Consider the following 16,833-nt stretch of genomic DNA (forward strand, 5'->3'; position numbering starts at 1 on the left):
TGTGACAAGCACTGAGTACTGTGCAGAATTGCTGAATCGCTGTGCTGATCTGCTCACACTTTCATGAAGCTCTTTAAAACCTTAAAGATAGTCTTCCACGTCTCCTGAGTTTCTCATCCGGGCAGACCACCTGCTATTGCCCCCGGGGGACTTTCTTGCCAGACTCCAGCCAACCTGGTCATATTCTCGTTTTCTCTAGAATATTTGGGCTTATTTGTCTCACTTCTAAGAAAAAAGTGACACCCTCCACTGGATTCCATTCTCCAAATTTAAGGGGAAGAGTTTCTAGACAAGATACTGGTAATTTCTTCCCAGAAAGGCCTTACAAACTGATTAGTTCTTGTCTCAGCCACATTATTAAAGATGTGCTTGTTTATTTTTTTTTCTTCAAAGAAGGACCTGGATGGAATACTCAGGAGGTTTTGTCCTTTTTTTTTAAGTTTTTTTTATTTTTTAACGTTTATTTATTTATTTTTTGAGAGACAGAGACAGAACATGTGCAGGGGAGGGGAAGAGAGAGAGGGAGACACAGAATCCAAAGCAGGCTCCAGGCTCCAAGCTGTCAGCACAGAGCCCAACGTGGGGCTCGAACCCACAAACCGCAAGATCATGACCTGAGCCGAAGTGGACGCTTAACCGACTTAGCCCCCAGGCGCCCCTCAGGAGTCTTTGTCCTGATGAGCCACCTGGTAATTAGCCATTCCATAGAGTCCTGGAGGGCTTCTCAGAAGTCCAGGAGCTGCCATGTGGTGGGGAGATCCTGGTAATGGATGGTGATAATGGATAGAAATAAGTGTGAAAAGCCAAGATTGCAGGTGTTTTGGAAGAATGTGTCAAGACCAAGATTTAGGCACACACAGTGCAAATGTGGCCATTCGTGAAGTATTTTTGAAAAAATGGGGCATGAGTTTCTCATCCCTTCCGCTCCCCACATCAACTGAAGGAGGGGCCACCCAGGTTCAGAATTAAGTGTCTGATCACTACTGCCTTCTTAAAGGTTATTAGGACACAAGGGGCGCCTGGGCGGCTCAGTCGGTTGAGCGTCTGACTTTGGCTCAGGTCATGATCTCGTAGTTCACGGGTTTGAGCCCTGTGCCAGGCTCTGCGCTGACAGCTTGGAGCCTGGAGCCTGCTTCGGATTCTGTGTCTCCTTCTCTCTCTGCCCCTCCCTTGCTCATACTCTGTCTCTCTCTCTAAAAATAAATAAACATTAAAATTTTTTTTTAAAGTTATCAGGACACCAGGACACATTGGATAGGTCTGTTACCTTGACTGTGAACTTGGTGTCACAGATGTTCGCATGTGTCTGAACTCATCAAACTGTACACACGAGATATGGGCTGTTCTTTGTATATCAGTTGTACCCCCGTAAAGCTGTTTTTAAAAGGGTTCTGAGGGAACAAAAGGAATGTTTACAGGACATTAGCTTCATGAAGTACTTGTCATGGTCCACAAAACCCTGGCTTGAAGTTTGCAGGCAGATTGCTTGCTCTTTCCCAGAGGACAGACCACTGTGTTGGTTCCCAGTAGAACCGGGAATCACTGTGGCAGATGGAACCAAATGGAATTTCCTCTTCTTTTGGTAATAGAACCCTCAACATTGTGAGGAGACAGACCCCCTGGGTAAACCTTTCATTTTCTGCAATCCTAACACCAAGACATCTCACGTTTTCCAGCTTCCAGTTTTTCGCCTCCTTCAGGTTTTTAGTTTTTCACTCGTCATCACTGATGTCACATGCAGCTAATTTTTCTCCTGTTTTTTTCCCTTATCATCCAGTTCCCAAATCTCGCTTTCTTTTCCCTGCCCGATCTTTTTCCTGTGTTCATCTTTCCCGGTTCCCAGTACTTTTAGCCTTCATTCACTCCTTACCGGATCTTGGTTCTTTAACCATGTGTCCCAGCCATGGTGGTCTTGACCCTAACTCAGGAGAATCTTACTCTGAGCTCATCCACACCCTCCAGTACATTTAATTCCCTCTATGAATAGAATGTGGGAAGCGGAGGGGGGAGGCGCAGGAGGCCGGCCGGCCAACTGGAAGATCACTGCGGTTACACAGACATCCAAAACCAGGGCAGTGTTACTGAGGGTAGAAAGTGTGGTGTGAATTTAAGAGACATTCCAAAGTTACCAAGCCCGGTGACACTTGGAAACCCATTGTACGTGGACGGTAAAAAATAACAATAATAATAAAATAAATAAGGAATTAGGAATACTTGAAGCTAATGCCAATGTTTTTCTAGTCAGAGACCACCTTTAGCAGGTCTCTGCTGTAAAGTCTCTAAAGAGACTTCTTTAGCAAGAAAATGGTTTATTTGGCTTCTAAACTGTTACATTTGGGAGACAAGTTTTGGAGAAAAAATAGCCATGCAGAAAGGTCCAAAACAGGCTAAAAATAGGAGCCTCAAGCTCAAAAGATAGGTCAAGCATAAAAATGTAAATTCAGTAAAAAGCTGCATAAGAAAGGAATGAATGGGATCTACCAGACCAGAGGTGTAGACCAGCAAGGTGAAAAACAGCAAAGGGGGGCAGGTCTGGTGCCTGCATCCATTGAAGGTGTCTGCAGCAGCAGGAGAGAAAGGCAAGGTCCTGAAGGCAGTGACCTGTCACAGAAGGAAGAACAGAAAGCGGTTCCTGTCACCTTTATCACCCCACTGCACAGACGTGGAGCAGACTGGACATTGAGCTGACACCATCATGTCTGGCAACTGGAAATGAGCTTAGAGATCGCAGTTTGAGAATGTTAGAAGTGCACCGGTTACAAGTGCACAGAAGGTGAGGCCCCACAGACTTTTCTCATGCAGCGCAATGATAGTTAAAAAGAAGGAGTCGTTCGGGGAGGATATGACCAGGGATTTTTATTTTTAATGGGGGAGATTTCGAGTTATGATTGCAGATTTGGGAGACAAAACAACAGAAAGGGAGAGATGAAACATGTAAGGTGGGGTCTTTTACGAAACCTGTAAGGCAGGAGTCCCTAAAGTCCGACAGGAAGCAGAAGGGAACGGGTTGAGAGCTGAGGTTAGTCTTGGAAAGGGTAGCTTCTTTGTGCAGGAGAGGAAAGATGGAGGGGAGGTCCGCAGTAAGGCCATCGCAGTGAAGGATGGGCAGTGGATTTGGGAAGGACTGAAGAAGTCCATTCAGCACCATTTGAGGATGGATTGAACTGGAGCAGAAGTTCAAGGGAGACCAAGAATGGAGTCAAGGAAGACTACGTTTTTAGCTCAGTTTTCTGAGTGGATGATGAAACCACCAACTCAGATGGGACATATCAAAGGAGAACTAGGTTTTAAGGATCATTGAAGAGTTTATTTTGGAGAATATTGAGGTTTTGGTCCTTGTGAGGCATGAGGTAGGGATGCCTAGGTGGAAGTGTGGTTTAAAACTACAGGAGTAGATGATTTCATAGAGGAAGAGGATGGAAAGTGAGTCTGCATGAGTGTGCACAATGGGTCATGAGTGTCAGCACTGAGGCTGAGGTAGGGAAGACCATAGACAACAAGTATGGCTCCGCGGGAGCGATGGAGGGCAGAGGGGATGACCTGTGGGCAGGTGTTTCGAAACTAGAAGAAGCAAACCAAATGTGAACTTCTCCCAGGAAGAACCCTCGACTGGTTATATTTATTCCAATTTTTGGATGCCCGTATCAACCATTTTTCATGATATATCAGAAAGAAAATTTGCTGAAATTGCTTTCCCATCTTGTGAATCGCATTTTGGGTAACAGGTTTTTATGTATTCATTTTCCACGGGGAATTTGATAGTGTGGGAAGAAACCAAAATAACTCAAATCCATGAACTCCCAAAAGTGCGCTCTTAGAAAAATAACCAGATGTGTTCTTACCAACTTCCAGCCCTGTACTTTTTTCCATGATCAGAAGTATTAAGAGTCTATTTTAAAGAAAGAAACATAAACACAACAGAGAGAGCAGAAAAAAAAAGAAAAAGAAAGACTTTCTAAGGAACAAATTCTTCCAGTGACATGTCGCTTTTTTTTTTATTCAAGATCAGTCATTTGCTCTTTAAAGAGTAGTTTTCTTTTGTGCCCGTGGTTCTCTCGGCTCTGGGCTGAGAGAACACTTTGTGGAAGAGAGTGATATTTGATTGTTCCATCTTAGAAGGTTGTGACATGGCCCTCCCTCGTCCATCCTTTTGTAAGAGCAGCTCTTCAATCCTAAGTGCACTTTCTTTCCTAAGGATCCCACTTGTGCTAACGTTCACCCCAGACAGCTTCTTTCACGTGCATGCTTGGCACATCCAGATTTTACCTGTCTCTCCTACATCCTCTCCAATTTTTTTTAAATTAGAGCCTTTCTTTTAAAAAATTGCTTTTATCTATTTATTTTTAGAGAGAATGAGAGCATGAGAGCATGAGCAGGGGAGAGGCAGAGAGAAGGAGGGAGAGAATTCCAAGCAGCCTCCATGCCATCAGCACAGAGCCAGACACAGGGCTCGAACTCACAGACTGTGAGATCATTACCTGAGGTGAAATCGAGAGTCAGATGCTTAACTGACTGAGCCATCCAAACACTCCCATTTTTGTTTCCGTCTTTCTAATTAGTGATTCGGTATTCCAGATATTTTACTACATTTTCTATCCACACATGCTTTTTTTTTTTTCTTTTAACCCAACAGTACAGGCATAGAATTGAGAATGGGTAATTCTCTCATTTTCTTCTTACCATTGCCCTTATGAGGTTATTTCAGTTCAGTCTCCTTTTTTCTCATTGGTCCCAGTCAGAAGATACTCCCAGGGCTGAATTTCAGAGGCAGAGGCGTGTTTAAAGAGGCTTGTGAAGACCAACTTTGGGTGTTTGTGTGAGAATGGCATAACCGCGGAGTGAATGGAAATCACCGTGTCCAGATGGATTAAAGAAATAGTCCTGGGGCTGCTGGGTGGCTCAGTCGGTTAAGTCAGTCACAGTCCGACCCTGATTAATGTTATGATCTCGCTGTTTGTGGGTTCAAGCCCCACATCAGCACAGAGCCCGCTTCAGATCCTCTGTCTCCCTCTCTCTCTGCCCCTCCTCTGCTGGCATTCTCTCTCTCTCTCTCTCTCTCTTTCTCAAAAATAAACATTTTTTTAAAAAAGGAAGTCCTTCAACCATGAAGTTTTGCATGGTCGTTGTATCAGTTGGGATCCTGGATTCTTCAGTTGACAGCCATCAACTTGGACTTGTAACTTGAGAGTTAAGAGATATGCCCTTTGTTCAGACAGTTTCCAACACAGTGATCAGAGAGAGACAGACCTCAGCTCACACCTTGCTTGAGCTTGATTTGAATTCTTTAAGATTCGATTTTTCTGTCTTCAGGATAGGGTGCTAATGTCTATTCACAGAAATTGAGTGACTTCAGTATTCCGAGGGGCTGGCACACCGCCTGATGGGTAGGACATGCTCCATGAACACTAGCCACTCACCTTCCACTTCCTCAGCCTCACCCTCATCATCACTTCTGACACTTTGGGCTGCCCTGTACAGTAATGTCAAAGACGTCCTTCAAGTGTTTGGTCTACGAGTGGTCTTACTCAGCCCCTCACTTCTGTACTGAAACTGATTTGATAAGGGATTTGTTTTTCTGTTTGTTTTAAAAGTTGCTGGAGGTTTATAGGAGGGAATCCAGTAACTTAGAAGTCTGTACCTATCTGATGGAATAGTTACCCTTTTTCCTCTGGATTTAACCTAGATCTGTCACTTCTGTATGGCTGTATAAGAGCTGAGCAGCTTAAGACAACCAACATTTATTATCTTGAAGTTACTGTGGGTCAGGAATCCAAGACCTTCTCTTCTGAGTGGTTCTGGGTCATGGTCTGTCATGAGTGTCAGCCGGGGCGGCATCATCTGAAGGCTAGACTGGGGGCGAAGACTGCACGTCCAAGCTCCCTCATGTGGCTGTTGGCAAGACTCCCCAGCTCCTCGTTGGCTGTTGGTGATCTGTTGGAGAGGAACCTTGGTTGCTCACCACGTGACCTCTCCCTAGGGCTGCTTAAAGTTCTTAATGGCATGGTGCTGTCTTCCCCCAGAGCAATGACCTGAAAGAGAGCCAGCAGGAATTCCTTTGACAGCCTGGTCTCTGAAGTCTCATACCATCATTTCTGCTGCCTTCTATATGATAGACTCCCAGAATTAGGCTCCACCCCACCTTCCCCCTCCTCCTCCTTATTGCCTCCACTCCTCCCCTCCCCCTCCTTTTCCTCTCTCCCCTGCCCTTGCCTACCTCACTTTCCTATCTTAGCAAACAAAGGTTACCTTTTGCCTGCCTGGGGTCACCATGACAATAGAGTGAGATTAAACAGAATGAGCAGGTGCCTCCGGAGTTTAGGAGTGCCGTGTAGCACAGGGCCCATGTGCCATGACTGCAGAGAATTGCATTGTGTCTGTTGAGCTTCTGTTCTTGCATCTGAGGAAGCTCATCCAGCTCAGAGGCAGTGTAGTCAAAGCACAGGGTCCTTTGGTGGGCGCTGTCTGGGCAGTGATCTCCTTGGGACACGGCTCTCCCTTCTCTCCTGGGGAAGCAGCGTCACTTCAGAAATAGCAGAGCTGGGTTCCTCTGCTCCTTATCAGTCGCCCCGCAGGTCCGTGAAGTTCTCCTGCACAGTTGTATGCCTGCTGGCTATTTATTCATAACCAAAGCAGTATTTGGACACGTTTCCCAGTCATATGCCACCCACTGTCCCCAGCAGGCCACCCCACATCCCATCATTCTGGTGCCAGAGCCTTGGGATCTTCAGAAGCAAAAGATCTTCTGGGCTCGAAGGCTGTTGTTTACTTTTGTATCTGGATTCCTTTTCTCCAAGCAACTGCAATCCACCACGATTGTCCAGAAGTTAATCCGGGGGCCCCAACAAGGCAGGGGGTTGGTGAGCTTAGCACAGTCCTGCCTGTTCTCTTTGGCAGGCTCACTCTGTCCTCAGCACCCCAATATATTCCTCTACTCTATGTGCTTCATGATGGATCTGTCTTCCTTGGCCTGCACATTCCTCACCGATTATCTTTAGAAAGGTGGTTTGTGGGGCACCTGGGGGCTCAGTCAGTTGAGCGTCTGACTTCAGCTCAGGTCATGATCTCGCAGTTCATGGGTTCAAGCCCTGCATCGGGCTCTGTGCTGACAGCTCGGAGCCTGGAACCTGCTTCCAATTCTGTGTCTCCCTCTCTCTCTGCCCCTCTACCACTCACACTCTCTCTCCCTGTCTCGAAAATAAACATTAAAAAAAAGTGGTTTCTTTTTTCTTTTTACACTTTGTTTATTTAAGTAATCTCTACTCCCCACGTGGGGCTCAAACTCACAACCCCAAGATCAAGAGTCGCACGCCCCTCTGACTGAGCCAGCCCAGCGCCCCTAGGAAGTGGTTTTAAATGCTGGTCGTTGAACGTTTACCCACACAGAGTGTTGACTCTCAGAAAGTACACAGGTAGAAGAAAGGGACTACAGTACCTCCTTGCTTCAGCCCTGCAGGGTAACCCATCATATCCCAACGCTGGGGAGGCTCTCTGTCCAGAAAGCAGGAGGTGAATGCCGAGACTTCCTGCATTGTGTGTTGTCCCTTCTCTTGGTCATTCCTTGCATTCCTTTCATTGCATTTATGGGTCAGGAAATCCTCTCCTGGCTCAAGAGTTTAAGAGAGGCTCCAGGTTGGGGCCTATAGGAGTTTGGAGACAGAGTTTTGCTTGTTGCCTTAGTTTTAAAAGCCATGCTCCCTCTTGCATTGAGTTCTTCATTTGCTGACCCGTGTCCGAAGCTGAAAGGTGCACATCACATTCTACAGCAGGACAGGGGGCTGCCCAGTGAAGCCTGTGTTGGCGTCTGTATTCACTGAGGATACACAATGGAATGTGCCGTCATTTACAGGGAAGTCCCATGCTACAAGGGTCTCACGGTCCCGTTGGGTCCAGCTGACTGACTGCCTCTGGTGACCTCATTCACGCTGTACTGCACGTAGTTGAGCTGGAAATCTGTGCCCCTGATTTAATCACAAAAACCAGCTGATTATGGGGATAATATCGAGCCTCTGGCTGCCCTGTAAACAATGTGCAAATGACAAAAGTGAAATAAACAGAATGTGCAAATTAACTTCCTAAGTAAATTAAAGATGTTGCCTCCGGGTCTCCTGATTAACTCCTTTTCGTCCCCCTAATGTTTTTTGGGATTCACAGTGATCTGAAAAATATCACAGTCATAGCCTTTGTCTCAATGCTTGCTTTGTTTTCTTTTTTTTTTTTCTGTCTTGTCTGTTTCAGATATACCAACACTCCTACACTGGATACTATGTCCTGAGCAAAATTCCTCATGGGTAAGATTGTTCTTTCATTTTCTTTTAATGAGAAATATTCAGAACAAAGAAGGCATAGAACACTGAATAGTAGCTTCATTCATGGAATTAAGGGCAGGTGATGGGACAGCTCGGTTTTGACAGTGCAGCATCCTGATGTGTGGCCTCTGTGGCTCCTCCCTGGCTAACTACATCAAGGGTCTTGGGTGACATGAGTCCAGTTACTTGCCGTTTGTAAAGCCCCCATCGTAGGACAACTCCACCTGTCTCCTGCTCTGGTTCCCGAGGTCCGTGTCAAGGTCGTGCAGGGCGGACTTTCCCCTGTGCCTTGCAACCTCCCAGGCACAGTGGATGGCCCTCGGACTCCCACAAGAGTTCCAGTTATATCCAAAATAGAGGGGCACCCCTAAACTTACCTGGTCTCTCGAAAATGCATGATTTGCGACCCTGAAGTGTGTGTGGGAAGGAGGGACATGAGCACATGCCTGATACCCACGCACAACACAGGGGTGCCCTATCGGGAGCTTGTCTCCAGAGTCCAAAGGCAGGAAGGACACTGGTTAAAGTCTGCCGAAGCCATTTGTTGAGTCAGACACATGATGAAACAGCTCCAGAGCTAGCAAGAAGAGGCAAGGATGCCTTTTTATTTCTCTCCCTTCCTCCGTCCTCCTGTGTCGTCACCTCCCCTGCCCCCAGACTCTTGTTCCCTGCCTCAGCCTCTCCTTCACTCCTCCGGGGCTCCTCTTGCTGTGCTTGGAAAAGGGGAGGGGCTCAGGAAGTGTTCAAAGAAATTGAACTGTGCTGCTGCCCATGTTGCGTGCATTGCCTCTGAATATGTAGGGGAGGCATCCTAATTTTCCTGACTTGAGCACACAGGAATTGCTGAAAAGTTTCATAAGAGAGCATCAATCAACAGCATGAATGTTTCCAATCTGCTTTCTACTCCATTTCTGTAGAATGTGGGCATCTCCTTGGAAAACAAACATGGAGAAAATAATTTCATTTGGACTTCAGACAAATGACAGTTGTGTGTAGATCCGAGGCAATGTGAGATTCATAGTTTCTGGTGGGCTGTTAGACAAATCAAGCTCAAAGAAACTGAAGGCGAACCACTGTGGTAAAAATTAAGTGTCTGTAGGAATTTTTCATTTAAAGCCTATTTTAAAGATAAACTCGGATGTTTTCCACTGAGGAGGAATTATTCTATCATTTTTCCAAGCAGATGTGCATCTTCAAAGGTCACAGTAGTCAAGGGTGTAATTATGCCATGAGATTTATGTACCCCTTGTAGGACGATAGAATGTATTATAGATGATGAATATTTCATTCCATCTTATATAAATTTGTAAGACTCAAAACTCGAAAAGCATTTTATGCTTAACACTTTGTGTTAATACTTTACTGCATCGGTCAGAATTTAGAAATAGATTTGGAGTCTGTACAAGGTTCTGCCAGACCAGCGACAAACCAGAGGAGGAGATAGTCTGTGTTGATGACTTCGTTTCATGTTGGTGACTTTGTTTCATGTCGATGATGATGATACCCCCTCTCTATGTGTAGAGATTGTCAACACATAGTGTACTGTCTTCAATATTTTAAAAATAATCACAGTAATAATAATTGCTGTCATTTATAGATTGACTTCTGTGCACCGTTACTCTAGCACAACAGCCTGCAAGAAAAGCACTTTTTTTGACAGAGAGAGGAGAGAAAAGGGTAGAGAGAGAGAGAGAGAGAGAGAGAGAGAGAGAGAATCCCAAGTAGGCTCCCCGCCCAGTACAGAGCCCAATGTGGGGCTTGATCCCATGACCCTGGGATCATGACCGAAACTCAAAGCAACAGTCAGACATCAACCTACAGAGCCACCCAGGAGCCCCAAGAAAAGCATTCTTACCCCCACTTACAGTGAGACCTGGGACATCAAGTAACTTCCCAGCATCTCCTAGCTCACGTACAGTTGAGCTGGGATCCAGTGCCAGCCTGGCTGACTCCAGACCCCAAGCCATCAAGACAACCCCCTTGAGTTATATCACAGCTGCAAATATTGGATCTTTAGTGGTGCTAGTTTATTTTCCCTAAGCACCTCTGTATGATTGGTAGATGTAGCCTATTCCTTGTTACATTTACTGGAAGAGAACCCTGGTGGATGAGGAAGTCGGTGGCCCAGCCCATCACCCAGATGAACTGCAGCATCTCCAAACCTCGCATTGTTTGCCCGCCCACCTCTTCCTCTTTGTCATAAGATCATTTGTGGAAAATGAATCAATTAATTAATTCTAAATAGTGTTGACACCTCATTTGTATTAGTGAGACAGTGGATTTCTGAACCGGATGAGCCCTCAGGCCTCAAGTCTTTGCAACCTTAGCGATGCCTCAAGTCCACTGCCTGTGCAGGCGACCAGGCCACCAGGTGGCAGGGAAAGATACAGCCCGCCTTCCAAGGCTTGTACCGTAGGTGGGTTTGGGGTAGAAAGGAAAGCACAATTATGGTTTTAAAACAAAAATAAGCAGGCATCTGGGTGACTCAGTCGGTTGAGCGTCTGACTTGGGCTCAGGTCATGATCTCGCAGTTTGTGGGTTGGAGCCCCGAGTCGGGCTCTGTGCTTCCAGCTCAGAGCCTGGAGCCTGCTTCAGATTCTGCATATCCCACCCCACCCCTCCCCCACTTGCTCTCTCTCTCTCTCTCTCTCAAAAATAAACATTAAAAAATGTTTAATAAAACAAAAATAAGCTTGTATTAAATTATTTAGATTTGCATTACTCATCATGCACAAAAACAAGGAGCTTTTCCTTGGTGCTTCTGAAGACACAGATCTGTACTTTGCCACAAATTCTCACTTCCCTCTCTCTGCTTCTCCTCTAAACACTTCACTGGAAGCCGGAGGCCATGCAGTCTGCAGGATGGGATTACCTGTCATTTGTAACTTGAATTTTGTCCTGGCTTCAGGCTGGCCAACCAGTCACAGAGAAGGGTCGAATTAATTTTTCAATGCCTTCTGAATTGTGGTTTCCTTCCTTTTTGCCAGAGGCAGAAGAATTAGGGGAGGGTCTACTTGTTTTTCTGTGTCACTCACAAGCCAGAAAGAGGCCCTCCCTGTCCCGTGCGCCCGCATCCCCCATCACAGTTCGAACCTCTGTCTGTAGCGGGAGCTGGGTCCGGTCCTTTGCACATACTGGCTAGAGCTGCAGCGAGAATCCCGGGGCAGCAGTATTTTCATCTACTCAAAGATCTAAAACCTAAGGGAAAATCTGTTCATCTTCCACACCCTATGGACCTATCTACAGATAGATCAAAAAGCATATTCTTAAACAGGTATCTTTTACACAAATTTGTTTGTTAACCCAGATTTAAAGCTAGTCATTCTTAACATAAAATGTTTCACTAAGTTCGTGTATCAGAAAGTCAGCAAAATAAAACAATCTTCTGTAATAGAGATTATCGCCCTGGCACAATGTTCTCTATTAAGGATCCATCGTGTGTTTTCATAGAAGTATTTATTTTTGTAGACTTGGCTGCTTCTTGACATTTTCCTGATATGGCTTTTTTCTCGAATTGGTTTTTTTCTTTGGCTTGAGGGCTTTTGTAAAACAAAGAATTTATTTCTGTATGACTACAATTTCTTATATTTACTAGCATCATCCTGAAAATCATATGGACCAGTGAAAAGTATCCCCTTTATAACCTAAACCAGTTTTAAGAAAAATTCGGCATATCTCTTAATTGGGTGGCCTTGGCATTTGGGGTCTGGCAAACAAAGTAATAATGGAAAAGACACCAAGAAATATGTGAACGTAGCTTTGTTTACATGCCAGGCCATCTTCTGTGGATTTTGTTGCCCAAAGTTAGCTCGTTGACTGGTATTTTTTAGGCACCAAACATAAGTATACAGAAATGGCACTCCTTTGGAATTCTAATTGACCTGTGAAGTCACATTCTGTATCTGAAAACTGTAAACTGAGATGTAGGTCTTTCTGCCCAGACTTACTCTCTAACTTCATGGGCTGGGATACAGAGGGCATTGTGTTTATTTAGTAACTGGACATCTGGGATAAAAACCTACACACGGTGTATGTTGCCCACAGCATGACGTGGGAATTAACTTCAGCTCTGTGGTCCCAAGGGTGTGAATCCGAATCCTCAATCCACCACTGACCTTGATCGTTGTCATACTTCTACAGATCTGTTTCCATATTTTTTAAAAGATGATATAATAGTGTTCCTCTCATAGACACATTGTAACAATTAAGTGGAGCGATATATCCAAAATGCACAGGAGAGAATTTTGCTTCCGGTGAACATTTGGGAATGTGATTTCTTAATATTGTAGCATGCACCTATATATATTTGTAGTCTTGTGATTAAATATTATTACACTTTACTTTCTGGCCAGCTGAAATCCTTTCTGTTATAAGGGGAGGAATGATACACCCGTATAAGGTTAAGATTCCCTTTGGGGCAGCTGGTGGTTCAGTTAGTCAAGTGTCCAACTCTTGACTTTGGCTCAGGTCAGGACCTCACGGTTCGTGAGTTCAAGCCCCATGTCGTGCTCTGCACTGACAGTGCATAGCCTGTTTGGGATTCTCTCTCTCTGCCCCTTCCCCACTTGTTATCTCTCTTGCTCTCTCTCAAAATAAATAAATAAACATTTTTTAAAAAGAATAAAATTCCCTTCAATAATTGTTCAAAGCTAAGGCTTATTCTGTGACACTCAGGTAATTATAATTTCTCTCTTAAAGGAGATGTTTGTAGCCTCAGCTATCTATAATTCTCCATGCTCAGTAAATTCTTTTCCATAACATCTAAATCTGACCTGTCACAATTAATTTGTAAGGCATTCAGGTTTTTCCTCCAGTGGAAACAAACGAGATGATATAAGTCAGTATTTATTTTTTTAATGTTTTAATGTTTATTTATTTTGAGAGAGAGACAGAGTGTGAGCAGGAGAGGGGCAGAGAGAGAGGGAGACACAGAATCCGAAGCAGGCTCCAGCCTCCGAGCTGTCAGCATAGAGCCCATCCTGGGGCTTGAACCCACAAACCGTGAGATCATGACCTGAGCTGAAGTCAGACGCTCAACCGACAGAGCCACCCAGGCACCCCAGTCAGCAAGTATTTATTGAGACGCTGTGTTGAGTAATGAAAGCATGGTTGATATCCTTAAGAAGTTCAAAATCCTGTTGAAAAGAAAAGATATAGACTTTGTAACAGTATGTAATTAAGTGGCCCAAAGGGGTATTTTAAACACTGAGCACAGAAGAAGAGAAAGCTGTGGGCATCAGGATTATGCTGAGCCTTACAGCTGAGTGAGTTGTTGTTTTCAGTAGCCGGAGACAGAGGAGATATTCCAGGTTTGGTCGGTCATTAAACAGACTTGACTTTTGCACTGAGCCAGCATCTTCTGGAATTCGTGGGGTGCCGGCCCAGGCCATGTTCACACAGGCTCTGCATGGGTAGAGTTAGGGTTGGGTGGGTGTTAGGATAGCAATGAGGTGTAAGGAACCTAATGCCACCCTAGTGTGATGGGTCTTCATAGTAAGAACCTAGGGATTACATAGAGCAGATGTGCTGAAAACAGCAGGCTTGGGTGAGTTTCGTGCATGTGTGGAGAAGACTGAAGGGAGAGGAGATCTGGGGCGTGGACTCCATCAGGAGGCTGGCCAGGGGGAGTAACGAAGGCTTGGAACGTGGCAGAGCTCAGTGGGTGGAGAAACCACACTCCTAGTGATTATGGGTGGCCGGTGTTCTCCTGGAAAATGAAGACATATTTCAAGTGTTTATTCCATGTCCCTCTAATTAAATCTTCAGCAGCCTGTGTCCCGCTGTGAGCTGAGCCTGGTGCATGAGAAGATTCAAGGTAGTGAGTTCACAAGGGCAGTGATGAGAATTCTCAGCACATGTCAGTGCCTCGGTGGCTCACCACCTTTCCTTCCTGGCCTTTTCTCATGGATCCCCAGGGGCCCTGCCGCTGGCCCTTCCAGGCAGACACACTCTGGCTCTACCCTCACAGCTGCCAGGAATTGCATGAATACGATTGTTCGTATAATGTACAAGTGTGAAGCCAAAAGGCAGAAGAAAGTGATGTCCTTAAAATACCACTTTGCTTGTCTCAATCATGGCATGGGGTGGGGAGATCTCCCCGCGCCCCCCCCCCCCCCCCACCACACCGTTACTGGCTTTCACATATTTTCAGAACCGTGGACAGCTCAGAGGTCTACACTAACATTCAGGACCGTGGACAGCTCAGAGGTCTGCACTAATATTCAGAACTGTGGACAGCCTAAAGGTCTACACTAGCACTTGGTCTGGGTCCTTCGCCCCCTTCTCCCTTGCTCTCTTGCCTCCCCCCACCCCACACACACACACCGCCTTCCTCCCTCCAGAATACAAACTCTCAGCAAGCATTTTCAAGGGAACATGACTTTAGAGTCAAAGAGATCTGGGAATAAATCCCCAGGCTGCCTCTTTACCTGTGTAATCAGGGAAGAGTTACTTTGCTTCTCCAGGCACAATTACTCCATAGGTACAATGGAAATAAAATGCCTGACTCATAGGGTTCATGTAAAGGTTATAGGAAACACTAGAATAATGAGGTGGGCGTTTAAATGCCTGCTTTGGTGTGTGGAAAGCACTACACGCTCTATTCACGGAGGAACCAAGATCTTCCGTGATATGGCCAAGTCTAATTAACCCCCCTGCATTTGGGCACAAAATAAATGTCATCCTCAATGTCAACTCGGATCAATTGTAATGGCTTACTAGAGCTCTTGAGGGTAGAGCTGAGTAGTCGAGGGCTATGCCCAGGCTCTGTGGGAAAGCGTGCAGACATCGATGTGTCTGCCCTGCAGTGAGGGAGGAGGAAGACACGTGCCATGCTCCCGTGAGTGGTCACATCAGTGGCGTGTCCAAGCACTGTCCCCAGACGGCGTGCTCCTGGAGGTCCTCACCTGCACACGTGCTCCAGACTTCCTGCTCCCTGTGTGGCTGCACCCCCAGCCTCTGACCCTTCATGCCCCAGCACCCACACCCCCTCCTCCAAGAGTCCTCCGCCAACTGCCCGAACCCCCAGAGTTCCCACCACAGTTCCCAGTTCCCACCACAGTTCATCCTGGCATTAAACTGCTACTCACCTTGTTGTAAATATGTGTTTTTTCTGAGTGGAATGTTCAGAAATGTTTTCAGTATGCATTCATTGCCTGACACTCCTCACCCTCACCCTAAGGCCTCAGAGAGAAGGGTTTCTCTGGCAGGGGCTTGACTGTGTCTGCACCCACAGGGGCTGGTGCCCCAGGACAGCATGGCTGTGCAGAAGGGGGTGCCCCGCACACCTTACTCTCCCCGGTGCCAGAGGTCTCATACACCAGGGCTGGGCCAGTTGGCAGAGAAAAGCCATCAGTCACAGGCAGAAGGAGGTGGTTTCAACCACTCTTTCCCACCAAATCATTTGTCGCCACAAGCCCACGTGAAGAGGGAAAACACACTTGTGACCTTGCTGATTCTAAGCTGCATGTTCGTGTCGTTTGAGTTGTTCCCATCGTGGGAGGCATTCCTTCGATGCTGGCCAACGGTGGGAGGAAGTGAATTCAGTGATTGAGCAGTGTTGACTCGGAAGAAGATGCGTGCCGGGCCCCACCCCCGTCAAGCAAATGAGTCTCTGACGACGGGGCCCGGCTCTGGGATCAGCCAGGCCTGCCCCGCCATCACTTGCTGTCATCACTAAAGGTAGCTAGAGCTGAAACAAGTGACTGAAGTTTCCCCTGAAACGTTCATTTCCTTGTCCTCTTGACAAGCTCAGAGAGCACAGCCGGCCTCAGATTAATGGTGATGGGGGCGATTTGTTTAGTGATATTCGGGAGAGGCTCCTTAGTATGGAGGTCCAAACCACAGAGGTGACACAGGGCCTGCTGTTGGTCGCCTGGGTTCGTCCCCAGCCAGGGGCACGGTCCCTGGTGCTTCTGTGTGCCCCGTGTCCTGCCAGTGCGGGAGCTTGACATGGGCTCCACCGAGTGGGATCAGCAGTGAGCCGCCCATTCGGATTCATGCATTTTTGTCTGTGCTGTGCACACTCCCCCTCTACGGTCTAAGTCACGTGAAATTAGAGGCTTGCCTGCTGAGCCGTTTCCGTCGGGCGTGAGGGTCGGTCACCTGAGGAGCTGTCCACATCCCCGGGGTCAGCCCTCTTCCTGCTCACGGACCTTTTCCTGAAGAGAAGTGCCGGGCACCGAGCAGACACCCCTGGACGGCTGGACCTGCCAGGTGCTTGTAGCGTGTACCGTGCCTTCATTTCTGCTGCGGACGTAATGGAGCAGCCAGCGTGTGCCAAAACCGTGCTAGCCTCGGGGCGGTTGATGTTTTTATGTCACCTTTCTGCGTCTCTGTGCTCCAGACTATGCCTACAGAGGGCTGGACACCGAGCCCCCAACTGTTTACCTTGGTGACATTGACTCAGGTTGAACTTCACAGCACCCTTGACCAGGAAAGCGGCTCTAGTGGATGGCGGGAGGGGACGATGGGGGTGGACAGGCTTGTGAAAGACGGGCATGCGGCGGTCACATGTGTATAATCACAG

At 46.7% G+C, this 16,833-nt stretch overlaps 1 protein-coding gene across 4 annotated transcripts in view; it reads left to right on the plus strand.

Annotated features, from left to right (window-relative positions):
* DPP6 (dipeptidyl peptidase like 6) overlaps positions 1-16,833 on the plus strand; it is an 856,594-nt gene that overhangs the window by 638,991 nt on the left and 200,770 nt on the right. For all 4 annotated transcript variants that reach the window (XM_078437168.2, XM_078437166.2, XM_078437169.2 and 1 more), the window contains exon 6: positions 8,236-8,288. In XM_078437168.2, the coding sequence (XP_078293294.2) occupies positions 8,236-8,288 (53 nt within the window). The remainder of the gene's footprint in view (positions 1-8,235; positions 8,289-16,833) is intronic.

Source organism: Panthera onca, chromosome A2 (assembly GCF_046562875.1).
Source record: "Panthera onca isolate mPanOnc1 chromosome A2, mPanOnc1 haplotype 2, whole genome shotgun sequence".
NCBI lineage: Eukaryota > Metazoa > Chordata > Mammalia > Carnivora > Felidae > Panthera > Panthera onca.